The 21,683-nt window shown below is 40.9% G+C and overlaps 2 protein-coding genes across 9 annotated transcripts in view; one reads left to right on the top strand and one right to left on the bottom strand.

Annotated features, from left to right (window-relative positions):
* Positions 1 to 1,511: 1,511 nt before the first annotated feature.
* CHCHD7 (coiled-coil-helix-coiled-coil-helix domain containing 7) lies at positions 1,512 to 13,942 on the bottom strand. 4 transcript variants are annotated; one of them, XM_089517347.1, is made up of 5 exons: positions 13,851 to 13,901; positions 11,474 to 11,685; positions 7,723 to 7,810; positions 3,716 to 3,814; positions 1,512 to 1,879 (listed from the first exon to the last, which is right to left on the bottom strand). In XM_089517347.1, exons 3-5 carry the CDS (start codon positions 7,774 to 7,776, stop codon positions 1,775 to 1,777), a joined length of 258 nt encoding a protein of 85 aa, XP_089373473.1. In that variant the 5' UTR covers positions 7,777 to 7,810; positions 11,474 to 11,685; positions 13,851 to 13,901; the 3' UTR covers positions 1,512 to 1,774. The 4 variants fall into 4 exon arrangements, with proteins under 4 accessions (XP_089373473.1, XP_089373476.1, XP_089373475.1 ...); XM_089517350.1 differs by lacking the exon at positions 11,474 to 11,685 and having other exon boundaries at positions 13,851 to 13,942; XM_089517349.1 differs by lacking the exons at positions 11,474 to 11,685; positions 13,851 to 13,901 and adding an exon at positions 13,601 to 13,841.
* Positions 13,943 to 14,157: 215 nt separating this feature from the next.
* Positions 14,158 to 21,683, top strand: part of PLAG1 (PLAG1 zinc finger) — a 44,772-nt gene continuing 37,246 nt past the window's right edge. For all 5 annotated transcript variants that reach the window (XM_089517344.1, XM_089517341.1, XM_089517342.1 and 2 more), the window contains exon 1: positions 14,158 to 14,372. The gene's annotated coding sequence lies outside the window, so the exon portion shown is untranslated. The remainder of the gene's footprint in view (positions 14,373 to 21,683) is intronic.

The following is a 21,683-nucleotide window of genomic DNA, read 5'->3' as shown; positions in this document are numbered from 1 at the left end:
GGACCAGGAAGGAGCTCCAAAACGGAGCTCCTTCCTGGTCCGCGGAAAGGGCACCCTAGGCGCCCTGCCACGGATTGAGGACATCACGTCCGCGCCGCCCCGTCTAGAGGCGGCGCGGCGGCCGTTTGGAAGGGCCGCCGCCGTTTAGTGCGTGACGAGCACACACTAGGGTTAGGGCAGTGCGGAAACACCGCCCTTTTGTAACCCTAGTGTGTGCTCGTCACGCACTAAAGTGCCGGTGTGTAACCGGCCAAAGAGAGAGATCTAAGTAGCACCTTTTATAACTGGATTAGCTAGGATTCTTGAAGTTAATGTAGGGAAGTATTTTGTATGATCTTTACTGGCAATAATACTGTAACAGCAGCAATGGCAGCATTAAACAATGCCTCTCCAGAGTACATTTCCTCTGAGAAGATGGAGAAAATAGAGGACATGAAGACCACTTGTCTCTGAAACTTTGCAAGTCTTCTCACCTTCAACAAAATTACATTCTTTAAAATAGAATGTCAGTGAATAGTGAAAAAGATGGAAGATTAAAGATTGAGAACTAGACTAGCAATTTATTCTTTTTTTTAGTACAAGCAATAAATCCAAGAAAGGTAATGGGTACCAGGAAGCATGGCAAAATTCAAGTAAAATACAGTCCCAGCAAATTGGACAATATACTAAGTGTCATGCTGCAAAGCTTTGAATGGACTACAAGTCTGGAGACCAGGGTTCAAATGCTGGCCATGGGTGACCTTGGGGAAGTCATATTCGCTCAGCCTCAGAGGAAGGCAAAGGCAAACTTCCTTTAAACAATCTTGCCAAGAAAACCACATGATAGGGCAATAGGATTGCCCTAAGTTGGAAATGTCATGAAGGCTCACAAGCCTATCACTTTTTCACTGGTTTGTCTCTCTTCTCGTACTCAGTCTTTTCTCTATTCTCCCTGTATATAGCAGGCAGAATTCTAATTTTCTTTCAATAGAGATGCACACACTGTGAGACACAAGCAAGGTTCACCATGCAGATGGATTATGCAGAAATGGAACCTCCATTGCTCCAGTAGTGAGAAAGGGCAAATATGAAAGTGGTCAGGGCCTCTGATTTTTCCAAAACCAGCTGCAAGCTTCTGGAACAAACCTCAAGTTTTCAAAGAACCATGTTAATTTTGTGTATCTAGATGGTGATTGCATAGAGATTATGGAACATCAGACTACCAAATTTATTTCAACTAATAGGTTCAGTTTTAAGATAAAATAAAGATTCACTCTCAGGGCCTTTCAGTATCCAAGTCATGTGTCAAATGTTCAGGTTGCACAGTCTTAAAAAAGGCATGGGAACCATTCCACTCATGATTGTTGGGCTGCAAATTCATCAGCCTTAGTTATTACGGTCAATGTTGAGGAAAGGTTAGTTGTAGTTGAACAATTTCTGAACTACTGCATGATTCTACTGTTGTCTACGAGGTATGATGGAGACAGATAGACACTCTCAGTTATTGTAAGTAAATAAAGCACACAAAAAGCTCATTTAAAAAGTCAATTTATTACATACATTTCCCCCCACATGCTATGCATGTTACCCTTCAGTCAGTATGTGAAGATTCTGCTGTGGATACAGTGAGAATAAACCTACAAAAGTATTCGCTGAAAATTCTGAAGCTGTACGAGGGTGCTGAAGATGATACCAGCAAAATAGCTACCTACCATAATGATGGTTACAACACTCTTTCCAAACTTCCTGTATAAAATGAAGCCAGTATTTATGTTAAAACAGCAGCACTGCATGATTAATATGGTACTCTTTCCATTGATGCTAGAATTCGGTCTCTTTCTTCTGCTGTAGGCATATCTGGCTTTATTCCATCTTTTCTTCTCTGCATCATGATCCCATTCTAGAAATACAAATAACTCACGTGTTACTGATTTTAGTCAATTTTATTAGTAGTAAAATAAATATTGAAAATAATTTGAACAACAGATTTTTCTCCAGCAATTCAAAGATTTGGATATCCTCAACTTTCCTCTACTGGATCCCTTCCAGATCACCCCACGGATAACAAAATCTGCATATGTTCAAGTCCCATAAAACTTAATGGTGGCATAGCCATGTGGCCACGACACCATTGAGGACAATAGCACTTTGTCCCCACTCCCTCCCCAATGCCAGCCTTGGTGTTTTCACTGCCTCCTCACCCTCTTTTCCTCCTCTTCTTCCCCTGTTGCTGCTGCTCTTCCTCCCCCTCTTCTTCCCTGTTGTTGCAGGTTTAGGGATTTGATTCCTAACTTGGCCATGAAACCCTACTCTCAGCTCAGGGGATGGCAAGGGCAAACCTTGAACAAATTTTGCCAGGAAAACCCCAGGATAGATTCGCTTTAGGGTCGCCATAAGTCAGAAACGACTTGAAGGCACACAACAGCCACCACAGAGACTTAAATACAATTCTACAGACCAGGCTAGAGTCCTCCACGCAATGCAAAGACAGAAAAACTGATCCCGCATTTAAAGCCCAACCCTTTAGCAATCGCCCTCATTTCCCAGAGAAGCACCAAGTGCGGGGCTGGTTTGGGTTGCATCCTCCTCCTCTTCCCTCGTCTATTCCGCCTTCCTCTTCTTCCTCCGTTGCGCTGCCACCGCTTGTCCTCCTTTTCCTTCCTCCTTCTCCTCTTCTCCGCTCTTCCTCATTCTCCTTCCTCCTCTTCCCCACATCCTCCAACTTCTCCTCCTCCTCTTACCACCCTCGGTTGCCATGCCGCAGCTCGTCCTCCTTTCCTCCTGCTCCCCACTCTTCCCCCTGTCTCCTTCTCCCTCCCTGCCACTTCTTCCTCCTCTGCCAATGCCACCCCCCACGGGCTTGCCATCCATGTATGGTCAAATCCACGGATGGCAAGTCTGCACATACGGAAGGTGAACTGTAAAAACAGATGGCCTACGAAACAAGCTTGATAGAGATTACTAAAGGTAAAGGTTTCCCCTTTGATAAGGTTGTTAATTCGTACCCGAATGTAGGGGGTGGTGCTCATCTCCGTTCCTAAGCTGAAGAGCCAGCATTGTCAAAGATGACTCTGAGATCACGCAGCCACCATGACTGCACAGAATGCTGTCACTTTACCACCAAAGTGGTACCTATTTATCTACTTGCACTCTTACATACTTTCAAGCTGCTAGGTTGGCAGAAGTATCTGTGGACGGCAAGCCCCACTGACTTTAATGGCTGTGAATGCACATGGTCACAGGAGAGAAGCCAAGCATGCCCATCTAGTAACCTTAGGACTTATGGTCTCACAATTCTTGCCCTCTGCAGGGGGGGGGGGGGCAGTTTCCATAATGGAACCCCTGCAGATAAGAAGAATCCATTGTACATCACCAAAGGTATTTTTCAACTTGTCAAGTGAGCATGGGGACAAAAATTGGTTTTTGGACCATGCACAGCTGCTATAGAGGTTAAGCCACATCATTCATAGTTGCTACTGGGATTAAACTCACATACAAAATCTATAATATTTGCACTCTATTTAAAAGTTGTTTTACTGATTGCATTTGTCCTGAGCCAGAGAGTATGATACACTTTGCCTGTGCATACACCCACAGTAGTTTTAAAAGCCTGCTTCTTAAATTTTCCAATTAGCACTTACTAAATGTAGAGCTGAACTCATGTTTTTACAATCTTGTCCATCAAAACCCAATGAAGTGAGCACTCTACTTATCCAGAATTTTCAAATCTACTTACCCAGAACTTTCTGCAATTTTTGTATCTTAAAAAATAGATGGTGCATACATCTTTATTGTAGTTACTATCATCCATACATTTTCTAGAAGCATCTGTTTCCTTGAAAATGAAAGATAATCATGTTAAAGAGCCAACAGGGGACAAGGCTTATGTTCCATAGCTTTTGCCAGTGTTAGACATGCTGACTGAAACATTGAGGGTGCAATTATATATGCACTTATGCATGAACTAATTTTATGTACTCAGTTGTACACATAGCTGCTTTCTCAGAAGACTGGCTGACAACTGCAATCTTAAGCATACTTACCAAAAACTATATTATTATACTTTCAGCTTATCCTTCCAAGGAAATCTATCAGAATTTCTAGGTTAAATATTTACACAGCAAGTCCAAAGAACCTCATGCTTAGCTGTCTAAATTACGGACACTAACATACATGCAGCAGACACCAACACTTATTTGGTAACCCACATTTTTCCATTCCAGGAAATCCACGTGACAGTATATTTTGCACACTAATTGGAACATTTTGCCCCACCAAATTTATTTACCTTATAGACCACCTAAACTTTCCATTTTACACATAAGAAATATAAGCCAGTTTTTATTTCAGATTACATATAGCAATATATACAGTTGGCCCTTCCCTTCTGCGGGGGATCCGTTCCAGACCCCGCTGTGTAAGGAAAATACCGCGTAAACTCAAGCCCCATTAGAAACAATCCTGGTGCGCCCCATTGTTTCTTCCGGGCGCGGGAGAAGCCTTTCCGGCATGGGTTCCAGAGTATGCTGGAAGTTGCATATAGTGCGCCCGCGTATGACGCGGGCACACTATATTAAGCCAGCCAGCCAGCCAGTCAACCTTTATTAGACATAGAAAAACAACATGCATTTACAATAAAACTTCAGGATCGTTATTAAAATTTAAGCCATAATCTTGTTGCCTCCACCAGAAAATTGGCCATTAACCTGGTAATATGTGGGTTCTGATCGTCCAATAAGTATTCCACTGATAACCCATCCAAACAGATATTCATTTCCAATAACCTTCTTAACAATTTTTCCCTTGGAATTATATACAATGGACAAAGCAGTACAATATGATGGAGAACATCTGGAGCTTGATCACAGTGACATACACGATTCAAAAATGGGGTCTGCAAATACCTGCCCCTGGTCACATTTGAGGGGTGTACATTCAATCTTGCAAACAAAAAGGCTTTCCTTGACACCAGCAGTGAAAGGGTTTGAAAATAATCTAGAATCCTACCCTGCATTAAGCTAAATACCAAATAATAAAAGCTAGAGCTTTTTTTAGTATATCATGGGGGAAGGAAAGATGACTATAGGTTAGAAGGAGAGTTTCAACTCTTTCAAAACTGAAACAAATGCATCAATGTGAGCTCCCATTCTGGGGGAAGATGTTGCAGGGATAATATGATTATTTTTATTGGACTGCAGCAGTGGCCCAGTTTCACAAACTCATTCTATATGGCTTGCTCTTTCAAGTTAAAAGAACATTCATGGGCAAACTGGCATGTTTATCATCACATGCAGCTTGGCCCAGAATCAAATGTATCAAATCCCTTAATAAACCAGAATTACAAAGAGCAAGCCTTGCTGCAAAGTAGTAAACAAAAGATTGTTTAACATTTAGGCTGGTGTCCCCTTAAAGAATTATGATGGCATAAGTTGGATATACATTATTGCAACTCACTTTTATGATCACTGCATAAATTGGAATCTGACCACACAACAATTAAAATCCTCAATCAAAACTCGTACAGCCAACATGATCATTTCCACACTGTGCTATTTTCTTGTAGCTGGACCCAGGGCAAGGATGTCATCTATAGAAAGCTTGCAAAGACCCCAGAGGTCTCTGCCATATGTCCATCTACAGGAAAATAGTTCAACATGTTCCCACTCATCCTCCCTGCTCTCCAACAACACAGAACTGGGGAGGAGTTTTTGTGGTGTCATATTAGGAGATGTAGCTACATGATACACATGTAGGATCTCAGCCTTGTTCATGAGTTATAGGAGTAAATAATGAGGTGGGCCTGTCTGCTAACAGTCTGTTAATTAACAGTCTGTTAATAAAAATGGATTGAGTAGAATTTAAAAGCATCTCTTCAAAATGGGGAAATGGGCATCAACAATGCAAATGATACCCAATGAAAGCAAGTGTATACTGATGCACACTACAGCAAAAGTCTCAACTTCACAATGAAAAGATCTCCATAAGCACCAACTGACAAATCAATGCATCTGATGAAGTGGACTAAAAATTTATGCTAGAAATTTCTTTTTCACAGTCTCAAAAGTAGTAATGGGTTCCTTTACGTCTCTTTATTCTAAAGAATACTAATACTGCTAACTATTTGAATACAACCATAATAGTCTGTGATTGACAGGCCAATGAAAGTGTAAACCCAAATTATACCTGCTCTAAAAGAAAAACTCCATGTTGGGCCTAATGTGAAAAAGAACCAAAGCATAAAATGTCTGATACCTTACTGCCTCTATGCAAGTCCACACTATGACCACACTTAGAATAAATACTATGTATGTTCAATCCTGAAAAACATTTTTTTTAACATCTGGAGTAAATGTAGCAACTATGTTGATCAATAGGCTGCAGCAATACCTATGAGGAAAGTTTACAACATCAAAGGGTGTTTAGCTTAGAAAAACACAAAACAGAAGGCAGGACAAAGAAGTATAAAATTATAAATGGTTGGTGGAAACTGAGGGTATGAACAGCCTTACAGCATTGAACACAGAGGTTATAAGTGGTTACAAGTCATGATGGATATATATTCTCTCCAGTATTAAAGGCAATATACTTCTATTTATCAGTTGCTCCAAAACACAAATAGAACAGTACTACTAAACTCCTGTCCTCCTTGACAGATTTCCATATGCACTATGCTGGCTACTTCTTCAACAGAATCCTTGACTAGATAAGGCTTTTGGTCCAATTCTGCTTATGTTTTTATATACATTACCTTTACAGAAATAAAAAACTTAAAATATTCCTTCAATTTTAAGTTAAAACATTAAAAATGAGACAGTCAGATCTCTTGGTACTTTTGCCTTTATGAATAACGTGTAAGCAAAGTTTATGATAAATGTACCTCTACAATTAATCCTACTCAATGATTAACTATGTTATTATTTAAGCTTGGAAATTTTCTTGTAATGAGAATGCAACCCAGACCATTATTATATCAACATTTCATTAATCCATTCTTCTTAAAACTAACTTTCCAAGTCTTGATCCATAATTATCCAACGGAATCAGCCTAATACCTGACTAAATAGCTTGAACAGCAAGAGCCTGGATCATAATTTATGTATAAATTCCTTCTACAAATGGTTTAATTTTTTGCCAGTAATTTTGAAATACTAGATCAAAGGAAATAAATGTCCACATTTGTTCTGGAAATGTCATACTCAATATTTCACTCTAATTTATGGTGGCATGTTTGTATTTTTATGTCTCAGTGTGGTGTAGTGGCTTAAGCATTTGACTACAGCTCTGGAGACCAGCTTTCAAATTGCCACACAGCCATGAAAATCCACTGGGTGATCTTAGGCAAGTTATACTCTCTCAGCCTATGAGGGAGACAAAGGAAAATGCCCCCCCCCCCCAAAACCCTGTGACAGGTTCACTTCACAATCACCATACGTTGGAAATTACCTGAAGGTGAATAACAGCAAGAAGTAAACTGTCTTTTTACTCTTGAAATGAATCCACAAATGATTCAACTTTTTGAAATGCCTGTTCCTTTATAACTTTATAGCCCACTGAAATAAGTTGCAAGCATCCAATCACACAGTCCAGAAAACTCCAATTACCTTTCTCTTAGAAATGCATAAGTACGGTGAGCATATTTATTTCAAAGAATAAGCATAGTTAGTTCAAAAAGAAAATGTTTATTGTGCAAAACTGCATAATCCCCCCAAATGAATAAATGATTATACAAACTGAGCTTCTTACCGCTAAACAGGGATTTATGTCATGATCACGAAGTCGTTGCAGTTTTCTGGACATAAAGATGCTTGTGTATGTTTTTTTAAGGCAGCAGCTAGAAGAAAGAAGGCAATTTTGATAAACATGTAACAGACAAATAACTCTTGCCTTCAGTAGAATTTAAGACATTCAGTATGACTTTTAAGATGTTTAGAAAAAAGTATACCATCATCCCATTCCAGAGTTATGTAGTTAGACCACAATTCTCTTGCAGCTTTTTGATAGCAGATCAATTTTTGTAACATTACTGCACAAGTAATTTGACCAGCAGCATGAAGATGTACTGGGAATAGCGGTAGCAAGTACATTTCTATACTGCACTTAAGCACTCCCTAAGCAGTTTACAATGTGTAAGCTAATTGCTCCCCAACAAGCTGGGTACTAAAACAGAAGAATGCAAGGCTGAGTCGACCCTCGAGCCCTGCCTGGGGTCTAACTCACAACCTTGTAGCTGTGAATGGCTCCAGTATTGGCATTTAACCACTGAGCCACCAGGGCACCCACATGCCTTTCCCAGAACAGCTTCCTCTTTCCCATTTCCAGAACCCAGAATTCCTTGCAAATAAGTATTCTGGTGCAATCTCACATTCCATCAACTTCATACATGATCTTAGCCTTAACAGTCTTCACTCTGGTCAGCTTCCCAATTTCACTTTTCATTTAAGGGATGTGGTTCTAAGAAGTCATCTTGTACATGAATATGGACAACTGCAGTCAGCTACATGAGGGAATACATCATATTAATAAAAGTATCAATAACTTTGCATTCAAGAGACGACACCATTTTTCTATAATTTGAGGTACGGAGTGAAATCAGTCTTCTTTGAAATATTTACTCAAAATGTTAAGTGAAACATTTTAAATCAGTGTTTTAAATACTGCTAAATTGCCTTTTCAGACTATTGGAAATCTTTTCAATCCAGTATTTGGAAGTAAGTACTGTAATATTAATGTGTTGCTACTGGCTGCACTCAGAAGCATCAAAACATGATTTGTTCTAATCATAATTTGAGATTCCAAATATACAACAGACAAAGTTATTTCATTTCAATATTAAGATGCATAGAATTATAAGTTTGTATCCAGTCTCATTCTGCTAGGGCAAGGCTTCTACGGCTTGCAGAAACCCTAATTTTCATCCCTGGGCAAGTGTCCAATTCAGCACTTTCATTCTGCTTGAGTTACGTCATTAGCCTAAATTGCAACACCAACTCTTGTATTTTTCCATCAGTGTAATCTTAGATATAATTCTTCATTTAAAGCTGCTTGTCTGCTTTCATTTTCTATCTCCTTAGAATTCTTAAGTTCACTCCTGTCTTCATGATGAAGCACCCTCTTGAGGTAGAAAATAGCAGTAAGCATGGCTTATGATTTTTGATATAACAGCAAATCAGTTTTGGTATCCCTTGAAGTTCATTTGAGAACTCACACAAGTTTACAAATCATGGTTTTACATGTTTGTATGCAGCCAAAATGTTCAACTGTATTATTGAATGAGCAATACACTTAGGATTTGACACAAGAAAATTACTTTCAAATGCTCCAGATTACAAATATTTTTTGAAGTTTGGTTTAAGGGAACAAGCAGCAATCTGCCAACCCTATTCCTTATGCAATATAGTAACATGGTTTTTGATGAAACACAAGCTTGATTACCTAGTTTCTCACATGCTTCAAATCCCATTTTTCTTTAGGTCAAGCACCAATAATATTTGAAAATACATCCAAAACATTAATTTACAATTAAAATAAGCAAACAGAAGCTTTTAAAAAAGAATTTCATTTAAATCTCCCATTCAGCTTTATATTAAATGTTCAGAAACAGAGGCTTTTCATGTTATAAACATAAAAACCCAAATTCTGCTATTATTAAACAGATACCATTTGTTCTGGTCAGGGGAGTTATAAAATAAGCATAGGCCTATTTCACTTGTCTACTGTTTCTATGGGCCCGAACAGACAGGCCAAAATAAAGCTGCTTCGGGTCACTTTGGAGGTATGCTATTTAAATGACACACACATCTTAAGAGGCTAAAAGCTGTGCTCCAGTCTTTAGTTACATATCAAGAAGATATGGATAATTAACCAGTGTTGAAATCCAGAGTTCAGAGAAGGGAAGATGGACGGATCATATGAGACACTGTTTATGTGCACAAGGTTTATACTCAAGTAGACTCATTGACTCAACCAAGTTTAAGTGTTAACATAAATTTTCACAAACGGAATGGCCTGCTTTTGGGAGGTATTAATGGCTAGATTTGGGTTTCAGAAGAAAATAAGTGCTGCATTTATTTCACTATTACTGGGGGGATCTGTTTTCCCCCCCTCTTTTCTTTGCAGCTTTAGGTTTCTGGGATATTTACAGATTGCTCACAAATATTGGCATATCTGTGGCATGTTTCTGATTTCATATTCCCAGTTTTTTAAGACTGGGAATCTGCCATGTGTCATATTTTATGCCATTTGATTTCCTAATTTTCTAAAACATAATTTGATGAACCAGAAAACTCACCAGACCCTTCCTAGGAAAAAGAGTAAATCATGATTTCTAGCATTTATTTGTAGAAAACATACAAACATTTGTACAAGACTTGTACAGTAGTAACAAATCAAGAAGTCTTATATTAATCTGGGTGAATCAGAGAAAGCAGAAATATACATTGTATTACTGGTGCAAGTAATGTTACAGGAATAGCTGATGAACCTCACATTAGACCAGTCTTCCCCCCTCGTCTTGCTGCAGGAAACCAGATCCATTAAGTCATTGCTCACTTCCTTGAAATGTTCTATGCAACCTTTGAAGAGTCAAGGCAAAGAATATCAACTGACTGAGATCCTTTAGTGTTTTGGGGAAAGGAATGGATGAGTGTAAGGCTTGCACGTCCCTCTTCCCTTATATTATAATTATGTTGAGTTCAAAAATATTCATCTCTATTTTTAGCTATCACTGTTTGTTGTTATCCTTGGACCATGATTTGTAGCTGCTTTTAAAAATGGTTTATATAAACGAAACGGGGCTATAAAGTCTAAGTCTAAAGCTAAAACTAACCAAAGCTTGCTCTAGTTTGGACACAGGAACATATCAACTAATTAAAAACAGAAGCAAATGTTTCTGATTTCATCTTTGCAATTGTTCCTGCAATACAGTATTTTACTTTAGCAATGCTTTAGTTGAGTCAAGTCCCAAGGATAGAATCACCAGGTTGTCTCATGCGTACACACAAACTCTTACCCAGACTATGTCCAATTTTCCAGTGTAATGTAACGCACATACACTTTTATTGTCATATTGTTTTCCCTTGAAAGCTATGTCCCTTAATATTCCAAATGAATTTGCTTGATACAATTATGATTTCATTTGTTTAACTGTTTTCTTTCTACAGTCCCCTTCCTTGTACATTTCAGTGATGCTTTACTGTTACTGTTACTTTCCTGTTAGTAAGAGTGCATTACTGTTACTTTCCTGTTAGCTGAGGAAGTAGATTGAAGTCTGTAATGACTGGGCCAAGGAACAGAGACCCCAGGAGACTCTAGGGGACAGAAAAGGGATCCACTGGGTCTAAGGGCCAAGAACAGGGTGGCTGTTTGGCAGCTTGGACCCCAGGGATCATCACAAAGTCTACGGAAGCTCATGCTGCCAATTTCTTTCTTTCAGTTAGTCTCAAAGGTGCTACAGGATCTCTCTACGTACTGATTCTACAGACTAACACGACCATACCTTTGAATTCATCCAGACAAGCCTCCCTTTTGGAGACTCTGCAGCTCCCAAAGCATCAGCTAAGCTTTCTGGCTTCCAGCTCTCAGTGAGAAGTCATCCAAAAACAAGTCTCAGAGCTTCCTGGGCAGCAACAGAAGCTATCTCTGGCATCAAATGAGATGGCAATGATAAGAAGTGGTGGTGGACAGGGGCTGGGCAGCTAGTTGTTATACCTAAGGAAAAATTCTGCTGTTATGAAAGCAGTTTTAGATTTAAATTTTGTGACAGTAGATCATGGAGTCCCACAAAAAAGAAAGAAAATCCTGGGAGACAGCCCACAGTTTTTGTGCAGTCAGTTTAGTGTTACGCTCAAGCAAGACTTTTATCTACAGGGTTATCTGACAGACCACTTTCTAAACTATGCTGGTAGGAAACCATTGTTTTTTCTGGATTACGCTGAACATTTCTCTTTTATAAATTCTAAATTTAGGAAAATACTGTACCAGAGCACAACCCCCCTCTTCCAATACTTATTAAAGTCTGAAATCCAGTTAACCTCCAATCTGTTCCAGGATCTGCGGGTGTGCAATACCATTTAAGATTTGTACTTTGTACTAGGTTGAGGGGGAAAAAACCTGTCATATGTAAATATATACCAAATTGTTTCCTGGAACTGTTGGACTAGGATTCTGGAGACCAGGGTTTGATTCCCAGCTTGACCATGAAACCCATTGGGTGACCCTGGCAAGTCACTCTCTCTCAGTTTCAGGGAAGGCAATGGCAAACCTTCTCTGAACTAATCTTGCCAAGAAAACTCTATGACAGGTTTGCCTTAGGGTTGCCATAAGTCAGAAATGACTTGAAGGCACACAGCAATGTACAGGACTGTACAACCCTCAGTTATGACACTCAAAGTCCTATGTTCAATGTATTAATTAAAAAGGAGCATCTTTTACACTAGGCTCTGATTGGTGGATCTTGTGTAAATGAACCGTGAAGACTCTTCATACCTAAAACCTAACCGAGTGGGTTTAGGTATCAGAAGAGAAAGGAGCAGCATACAACCACTTCCTATTTTAATCCAAACATTTCACTTTTAACAATTAGATGGTGGAACAAACACACTGACAGACCAGGATAACGTTCTGCCTGATCCACCTCCTCTGCCTCCAACTAAATACGCCCAGGAACCTGAGAGAAACCTGCTAGTAGTGCTGTGTTGTCTGGCAAGACGCTTTCCCCACAGTTCCCTGAGTGAGAGCAAATGTATTTCATTTACTTATGATCTCATTTTCTTTACGCTGCCTTTCTCCCAAGGCGTCTTATAGACGACAAGAGCATTTGAAGAAAAAAAATACCTAAAAACAATTAAAACTGCCCAGTTAAAACAGTAAGAATAAAGTACAAAATGAATATTTAAATAAATACAAAAGTTAAGAACATGATTAAAACAGTCACACCTTATAATAAAGCATCAGGAGGTGGGAAAGGTCTGTTGGGGGAGGAAGGGGAATAGGGATCTGGGGCAAGGAAATGAACCCAGTTCCCAAGTGGGCAAAAGTGAGGAGGCACTCACTGGGGAGGAGGAGGGGGCTTCTATGCTTTCCGTCCAGCGCTCTTGTAAGGCCCCCTCCTCTGCGGAAGAGAAGGCTAAGAGGTGAAACCATAGCCCTGTTTAAGTATTTGAAGGGGGTCGCACTGAGGATGGAGCAGGCTTGTTTGCTGCTGCTCCAGAGACTAAGCGCGGAACAAGGGAGGCAAGCTGCAGCAAAAGAGATCCCAACCTCGACATCAGGAGGCTGTTCGAGAGCGCCTTGGAATCTCCTTCTTTGGAGGTCCTTAAACAGAGGCAAATAGCAGAGACAGCATGTTTTCACCTGAGAGAAACCTCCCTAGGAATCTCTCGGTCCTCCAGGGCGACAGACAGACACCGGCCATAGAGCTGCACTGGAGGAGCATTCTCTCTAGGGATCTCTAGCTCTTTCGGTGCAACCTTTACCCAAAGCCGGCCATAGAGTCTCACTGGAGGACCGAGATATTCCCAGACTGACCAAACCCTCAGATATCAAAGGCGTGAACATGGAGGGATGAGTGCATAGGAACCCGAGGCGTCGTCCTGTGCCGCATGGCATCTTCTCGGAGGCTGACCTTAGTCCGCGCTGCTGCTGCTGCGTCTGCCGCACTGGAGAACCTTTGGGGGATATGGAGCGAGGAGGTTTCTATTCCCATCCTACCATCCTCTCCCACCCGAAGCAAAGGGCAGCCCCGATGGGGGAAAGGGGCCCTCAGGGCCAAGGGGACGGAAGGACCCCCTCAGCTTCGGCGGCGTGGTTCCAGGGGTTCCTCCGCTGAGCCTGAGAAGACCGTCCGAAGCGGCTCTTCAAGAGGCGACACTCACCTCGCCTTCCGGCGCCAACCGCCCCGCTCCTCGCCTCCAATTCGAAAGACGTCAGCGGTCCGGGCAGCCTCTTTATAAAGGGCGCAGCCTACCCCGTTGGTGGCCCCGGGAGTGACAGCGGCGCGGGCCAATCGCTCCCTCCGCCTCCTGACCCAATCGGAAGCCGGGTCCCTCCCTCTCCTTTTTCCTTGAGCGAGAGCGAAAAAGGGGCGTGGCGTTTGACGGACAGGGGGAGGTGTCCAACCGGCGGCGCGTGTGGGCGCGGCGTGTGCGGCAGGCTGGGCTGCACCGCAGCGCATATACACACACACACACACACTCACAGTACAATGGCTGCTGCTGCTGCTGCTGCTGGAGCTGGAGGAGGAAAGAGGGGAAGGCAAACACTTTCCAGGCCCGCTGCCGCCGCCGCCGCCGCCGCCGCCGAGTCCATCGCGAAATATGGGGGAAAAATTGCAGAAAAATCGGAGAAGGCCGTAGAAGGCGGGAAGGGAGCGCGGAGGGGATGCTGAGAGGCCGCCGGTGAGTCTGACCCCGGTTGGGGCTCCCGGCGCCCGGGTTCAAGGGGGGACCAGAGGGTTATTTAAACGCGGGAGCGGGAGCGGGAGGAAGGGGGGCCGGGAAGAGGCTTCGGCGGCCGAGGAGGAGGAGGAGGAGGAGGAGGGCCTCGTCGCCCCAGAGCTTCTCCTTCGGGGGTTCCCCGCAGTGCCCCCCTCGAAACGCCCCCGAAAGCCGCTCTTTCTCCCACAACTTCCCTCCCTTTTCCCTCGGGGAAAGAAAGGGCCTTCCTCCTTTCGCTCCGCAGACGCCGAGGGAGGCTCCGAGGGACTTCGCGGGTGGAGAAAATAACAACAACAACAACCATCACAATAATAAAGTTCCTCTCCCCTCCGTTCCTTCCTTCCTTCCTTCCTTCCTTCCTTCCTTCCTTCCTGCGAGAGTGGTGACAGAGGCGGCCAGCGGAAGAAGAAGAGCCCTCCCCCAAAAGTATAGAGAGAGAGATCTATAAAACATGGGAGAAAATTCATCTAAATTCCTGGCTCGGCCCTTCGGAGCCCCGCCTGAGGGAGGGGGAAGCCTCCGGGAAGGCCCCGGGCCTCTGGGGGCCAGTTGGGGGCTTCCTTTTAAAGGGGGGAGAGAAGGAGGGAGGGAGGGAGCCCCGTCTGGGACCCTGGCTCTCCTCCTCCTCCTCCTGAGACAAAAGTGTTTGTCCTCCTTCCTCAGAGGGATCGGGGAGCAGCCCCTCTTCTTCTCCTCCTTGTTCTTCTCCTCCTTTCCTTCCTTCCCTCCTTCCTTCCCTCCTTGGGTGGCTGCGGAGGGTGGGTTTGCCTGGGTCTGGCACTGGAGAGGCGGAGGAGGAAGGGAGAGCGAGCGAGCGAGGGAGAGAGGAGAGAGGGAGCAGGGACAGCTTGTTGTCAGTCTCATAAACAACCAAAATGGAGGCATCGGCTCCCGAAACCCCTTCCAAAAAATCCCAAAAAATCCGCAAAAATCGCCCCCGGCTCCTGCCTCCCGACGGCGCCCAGGGACCCCCCCCTCCCTCTCCCGCCAGGGAGGAAGGGGTTACACCGGCGCCTCTGGCTGCTGCTGCTGCTGCTGCTTCGGGGGGAAGAAGGCAAAAGTGGGGGGACTCCCCTTCTGGCGGCGGCGGCGGCGGCCTTTTGCCAGCCATCCTCGGAGCGGATGGAAAGCTGCGCCCGCCTTGGGAGGGAGCGGCGCCTCGGTCCCGCTTTAAGTGCGGATGCAGCGCCTGCTGAGGACCTTGGAAGCGAAGCGTGGCAGCCACCTTCCAGACCCACCTCCAGGACAGGGCTTTGCTTCCTTGCTCCTTCACCTGCTCGGGACCTAGCTGCCACTCTGCCACGGGAAGAAGGCGCTTCGTTGTCGTTGTTGGGCTTTTCGGGGCGGGGAGGGAAAGGGCCGCTTGGCCTTGGCTTCCACGTGGGGCCAGGGGCTTCAAGAGACAGCCCCTCTGCTCTGCTCACAGCGGAGTCGGGGGTTGCTGGCGCCCATAAATCACACACACACACACACTCCGGAGAAGGCAAGCCCCAAGAGAGCCTTTGCACTTGGCTGGGGCTGCCCTTTCCCAGGAGAGGGGCCGATCAAACAAGGTGGGACACACTGGACACCGAGCTGGGGAGCTGCTGCTGCTTCTGCTGCTTCTGCTGCTGCTTGTAGGGCTGGCTTTGCCCCTTCATGACAGGAATGGACAAAACGAGCACCCCAGCCTTGTTTGGTTGGTTGTTTTCCCCCTTGTGTGCAGGCAGCTCTCTGCATTGTGTATCCTGGCTGACCATTAATGAAGTGGTTGTGTTCTCCAAAGTTAAGGTGTTGGGGCTCTGTGTGTGTGTGTGTGTCCTTGTGTGGGGAACCTGAGCTTACCTGAAGCAAGCATTAGGACTGATCCTGAATGGAGAAAACAAGGGCCCCAGCCTTCTTTTCTTCTTGTGTCTCAGCTCTCTGCATTGTGTGTCATGGCTGAAATTTAATGGAATTGCTGTGTCCTCCAAAATTAAAGTTTTGGAGCTCTCTCTGTGTGTCTGTTGTTATTATTATTATTATTTGTGTGGGGAAACTGAGCTTGGCATAAACATGAATACTGAGCCTTCGTTTTATCAACCCCCCTCCCACCTGGTGCCACATGAAATCTGGGGGCCCCTTGTAGTTGAAATGTGAAGCCATTTTGCAGAAGGCTATGCTGCTGACATGTCTTGAAGTGTGCCTCTCCTCTCCCCCCATCATTTCTGCTGAGGACTTGAACCTGCTTATATGCTTCTCTGAACCTGGGACAGTGTTCACATCTCTATTGAGGGTTTGTGTATAGAGCACATGTGAAAAACAGCTCCTGTATCTTTCAGCTTTAGTTGTCCCTTTAAATTTAAGTAGCACAGTATTTGGTTTTGTTGAAGTACAACCTGAAATGCAAGATCTTACATAGGTGTGTGTCTAATATTTGTTGACTGATACCACATTATATGTTAGGAAGAAATGGTAGAAAACCTACCACTTTGCTGTTTTTTTAAACTTGCAAATGCACAGCTTCTGTGATGTAAAATCTGATCTGTGTGAACTTAGTTTAAGTGCTTGAAAAGCTTTGGGTCAATATTTCTGAAATATCCAACAGACCTTGTGCTTCCCATGCACAAGTAGATTTATATTACATTACAGTATCTGGATTTGAATCTGAACTGAACCCAAAGAGTCGGTGTTTTGCATGATGACATGGGCTGACATTTGAGATAAACTCCAATGTTATTTCCTTTTGCTTTGTGCTTATGGAGAGCTGGTTTGCTATAATCAGCTGCATCTGTGACCTGGTCCTGCAGATTTTTGCGTGGAAAGAAATCCTACTGGGTTTATCCGGTCAAAGGGCCTGATTCTCAGTGTACACAGCATTACAGCCTTTGTAATCATAGATACCCTGATCATAGATACTTTCCTTGTATATACAGGATGATTCAAAAAGAACGGTGCAAAAGAAAAGCTGTTCTTATTTGGTTTTGCACCGTTCTTTTTGAATCACCCTATTATTTATTGCCTAGAATAACCCCACATTTGAACAAAAACACCCAAGTTTTCAAGTGGCTCACTTTTTAAAGTGTTTCATTGACTCTTAGAGATCTGTTAAAGTGCAGGAATTAGATGGACATTTCTTCATGTTATTGAATGTTTGTCTTATACTTTATTGCTAAAATTGACATAGAGGGGGAAAGTTTAAAAACAAACTTGGCAAATGGTTGATGTATGCCATATGTTTTAAGAATGCCACTTGATTAACTAGTGTTTGTAGATAAGTAATTTACATCTATTGGTTAGTGACATTGAGTTCATGAGTGCATCTGAGGTAATAGGTAGGATTTCAACCTATAATTTTCTACTGATACCCTAAATGCATTTGATAATTTACCAAGTTTGTGGAACAAACAGAAGATTGATCATAGACATTGCTCATACTACTGACATTAGGAGAATAACTGTTGAATTCCCCAGAAAAACAGATTAATAAAAAGTGGTAAAACTGTTTTGGGCACATTGTGTGTATCGATACCTGCACAACTTACATTCATATATAGTTTTATTATTATGTCAGGTGTGTGTGTGTATGTGATGCTAAATACATTGTAAAACATTATCTTTCTTTTATTTTCTTGTTTCATGATTTTTCTTTATTTATGGAAATTTCTAATGCCATCCGTTGTGAGTGTGTGTTGTACCAATACAGTTGAAAGTAAGGAGACTGAAGAAAATAACAATTTCTAGAAGTACTTGTTTTAAAGGGCATATAATTTTGTTAGGATTTTGGTAGTCTGAAAAGTTTATTGTTTAGAACAAGTGGTTTTATTGATGATATAAAAGCTTTATTGATTTCTGAAAATGTTCATGTTTCTGTGCTATTGGGAGGTTGGTTGTTAAGCTAAAATAATGTGGATTCTGCACTATTCAGTTAATGCAAAACCTCCCTCATATTCCAGCATGCTATAGCTCCTGCAGTGAGCTTTCAAATGTTTTTGAATTCATACTATTGACCAAAGGATTTATCATGATGATTTTGTTAAGCAAAATGTTTAGAATATAAGTTATGTTCTTCAGTTTTTCATCTTCACGACTTATGTTTGGTGGTTATATTGTGCAGTTGAAATTCATAGCCTTTCTTTTACTGAACATTTTTATAGTGGTGTTCTGCCATTAGTCCTATTCTGTTAGGGCAGATGTTTGAAGTTGCTAATGCATTCCAATTATTCATTAACATTATCAATTGTACTTTTATTGATCTTAGAGAAACACCTTGAAATAGTACAATCTATCTCTTAGATTTCATCACTGTTTTCAACAGTGACGTATTAATATTTTTCTGTGTTTAGTAACTTTAAAGGAATCTTGAAAAGTTGCTTTAACTATTTTAAAATGTTTATAATGTACATATAGTATCTAGACTGTACGTTGCATGGAAGTGCTGATTAATCTGAATAAAACTCAGATTTGAATCTAAGCTTGTACTTCTGAAAGCAGAAATTATTCATTTGTTTTATAGAAGTATAATATTTGTTCAAATTGTATTGCTAACCAAATTACTGAAATATATGAACAATATAATATTTTATGCTGATCTGTCATAAAATATGTGTTTAATGAACACATGATAGATGTTTACTGCATTTAGTAAATGAAACATCTCAGACAGGCAGTGTTTATTGGGGGAAACGTAAGATGGAATTGTAGTCTAGCTTTTGATTTGATATGGATTTGTAAATAGTATAGATTGTTGCATAAAATTAGAGTAAGCAGACTATGTCATTTCTTATAAAGGTTAGCATTTTTTCAACTAATGCTATATGTAATCTTACTTGTTTGATTTTATAGCACCTCAGGTAACACCTAGAGTTGTGTCTGTAGGGCATGACTATACCTTGAACTCTTGTGGCTGGGGCTGAAAACTTAGAACAGTTAGGTATCTGGAAACCTAGCACTAAGTAAACCATAACATATGTTAGTGTTTTGTGTATAACTTTTGGTACCTTGTATTCTAGTTCTCTGTTATCAGTATGTGTATTTATTGGTACATCTCAGTTGGAGTATGGCAAAAATAGCATTTGGAATCTCATATAATATTTTTATTAATTACAAGTTTGATATTCTTTTGACATCCATGATAAATGCATGTGTTAGCACTTATACTGTCTGTATTTTATTTTATTTACTGCAGAAGTATGTTACCAAACATATTGTGAATGGTGTAAATTTGAGACGGCTGTGTATGAAATTTGTACAAATTTGTAGTCAGTAAGTGACAAATATTCTGCAGTTAATATTAGTAAGATAATCAAAATTGTTTTATAACCATTCTCTGAGTCTTTATCTAATATGTAAAGAAGGCAGTATATTAAGGAATCTAAACAGCAGCAGAATGCTATGTGTACCTTTCTACCAGCTCTGCAATCCATTTAATATCAGAACTAACTAAGTGTGGATACACTTGCTGTAATTTTTGAGAAAAAATCTATTAAGCAATATAACTCTGGTTGCTAGAAATATTCTTTCACATGTGGGAATCAGAAATGTATTCTAGGAGTAAGGTATAATCCTACTCTTACTTTAGTAATGGGAAACTTGAGCTCAGCAGTTAAATGAAGCTAATATACAGGGAACTAGAAAAGTGAGGGAAAATTCAGAAAACGTGCTTTTAAGGAAAAATTCAGAAATGCAGTATGGGTGAAAGTGTCTTGCAATAAGCTGTTATAATCTTATTTGCACTTGTTGTGCCAAATGTGTCGCCTTATGAAGAATATCCCTAGAAATCAGATTAGAAAGTATTTAATGGGAATTAGATGTCAGCTTTTTTGGCTGAAACTATTTATAAAAATGACTTAAGATGTGATGCACATGTTGATAGGATAAACTGGATTTATTAAGGATATTTGTAATAAAACTTTATGTTAAATGATCCTCTCAAAATTATTATGAGAATATTGAATTTCTACAAATAAGAATCTTCTAATTGTGGATCTTCTTTTTTTAATTAATAATAACATTATTGAGCTATAATCGTTTCATTACTGTGTTATTTCTGTTTTGAAAATGGTTGATAAAATCACTATCCATGTGAGAAATTAATTAATTGTAAATAACTTAACTGCCTAATTGGTATTTTAAGGGGGAAACTCATTTGAGACTCTATCTTGATTTATGTGCTAGTTTACATGACATGGTCACTTAATATTCTAATTACCACTGATGTGGTATTTCTCTATTCAGAATATAGTGTCACTTCTTTAAAGAGAATGTAATATTAGATGTAAAGAACTTTAAAACATTTTTGAAGTTAATGGTTCTTACTGGTATCGTTGGTGGGGAAAGACCATGGTGGAGTAAACTAGTGGTTTAGAAGAACTAAAGATCTTCTTTCTGATTGAAAATTTCAGTTTAGTTGCATGTGTGTATCTTCAGTGGCTGCAAATAATGTACATACTAAAGTATTTCAGTCATTCCCTTAAATCACATTTCCCTCATGAAATGCGAGTCTTTCTGAACACATTGGTGATTGCTGTTATAATAAACAAAAGTTTATTAGTAGTCACCTATGTATATCTCAAAACATGGTTTCAAATGACTTTATATCCTGTTCTGTTCCTAGTGCTTGGAATGGGAGAAAAAATGGATTCTCGTGAAAACACATAGAATGCTGAGAGTGATTTCCCCACAGGTTTTCTGAGTTTGTAACTGAACAGATTGTTACTGAAGTCCAGATCCATTAACTATCAACCACAACAAACACAGTAGCTGTAAGAAGAAGAACTAATTGAAGAAAATAATTGGCTTTTTATAAAGGACAACTGTGTCCATTTTGCTCACTGATTATTTTAATATTGGGATCAGATGTGTGTGTGTACAATGAGTGGTATTATGTATTTGTGTAGCTTTGTTACAGTCCAATTCATAGCTAAGCATATTTAAGCAAATGCAAATTCAATAGAAATTAAGATTTATTTTTCAGTTTACAGTAGTTGTGTGCTGGTTCCACATATCTTAAAACCTTATTGCTAAACTTATGATTTTTTTATTATTCTAAACTGCAGATACTCTGAAAACATATACTACCTGACTTGTTTTGATACTGTTTATATCCTCCTTGATATATGCAGTAAAACATTTGTATGCATAACAGAGTTTCAGATACAGAGGTTGGTACCAGATATACTGTTATAGCCATGGGATAGTTCTGTTCCATTTTGACTAAAGGTTTAGGATCTTTGAAATATTAATTGCAGATACTTGGTACATGGTTTTTCTGTGGTTGACTCATACAGAACAAATTCTGCCTTGTGTTGGTCT

The sequence above is a fragment of the Sceloporus occidentalis genome, unplaced genomic scaffold (genome assembly GCF_023333645.1).
Source record: "Sceloporus occidentalis isolate IW3139 unplaced genomic scaffold, rSceOcc1.0.p SCAF_3, whole genome shotgun sequence".
NCBI lineage: Eukaryota > Metazoa > Chordata > Lepidosauria > Squamata > Phrynosomatidae > Sceloporus > Sceloporus occidentalis.
Note: the sequence above shows the minus strand (reverse complement) of the source record. Positions and strands in the feature narration are given on the sequence as shown.

Bases quoted from the DNA above. Each gene is read 5' to 3' on its own strand.
- CHCHD7 (XM_089517346.1), bottom strand. From the start codon at position 8,415: ATGAAAAGTGAAATTGGGAAGCTGACCAGAGTGAAGACTGTTAAGGCT. The intron at 3,815-7,722 runs GTAAGAAGCTCA...TTCATTTTCAAG, and splicing joins ACATAAATCCCTGTTTAGCG to GAAACAGATGCTTCTAGAAA. The intron at 1,880-3,715 runs GTAAGTAGATTT...TTGTATTTCTAG, and splicing joins AAAATTGCAGAAAGTTCTGG to AATGGGATCATGATGCAGAG.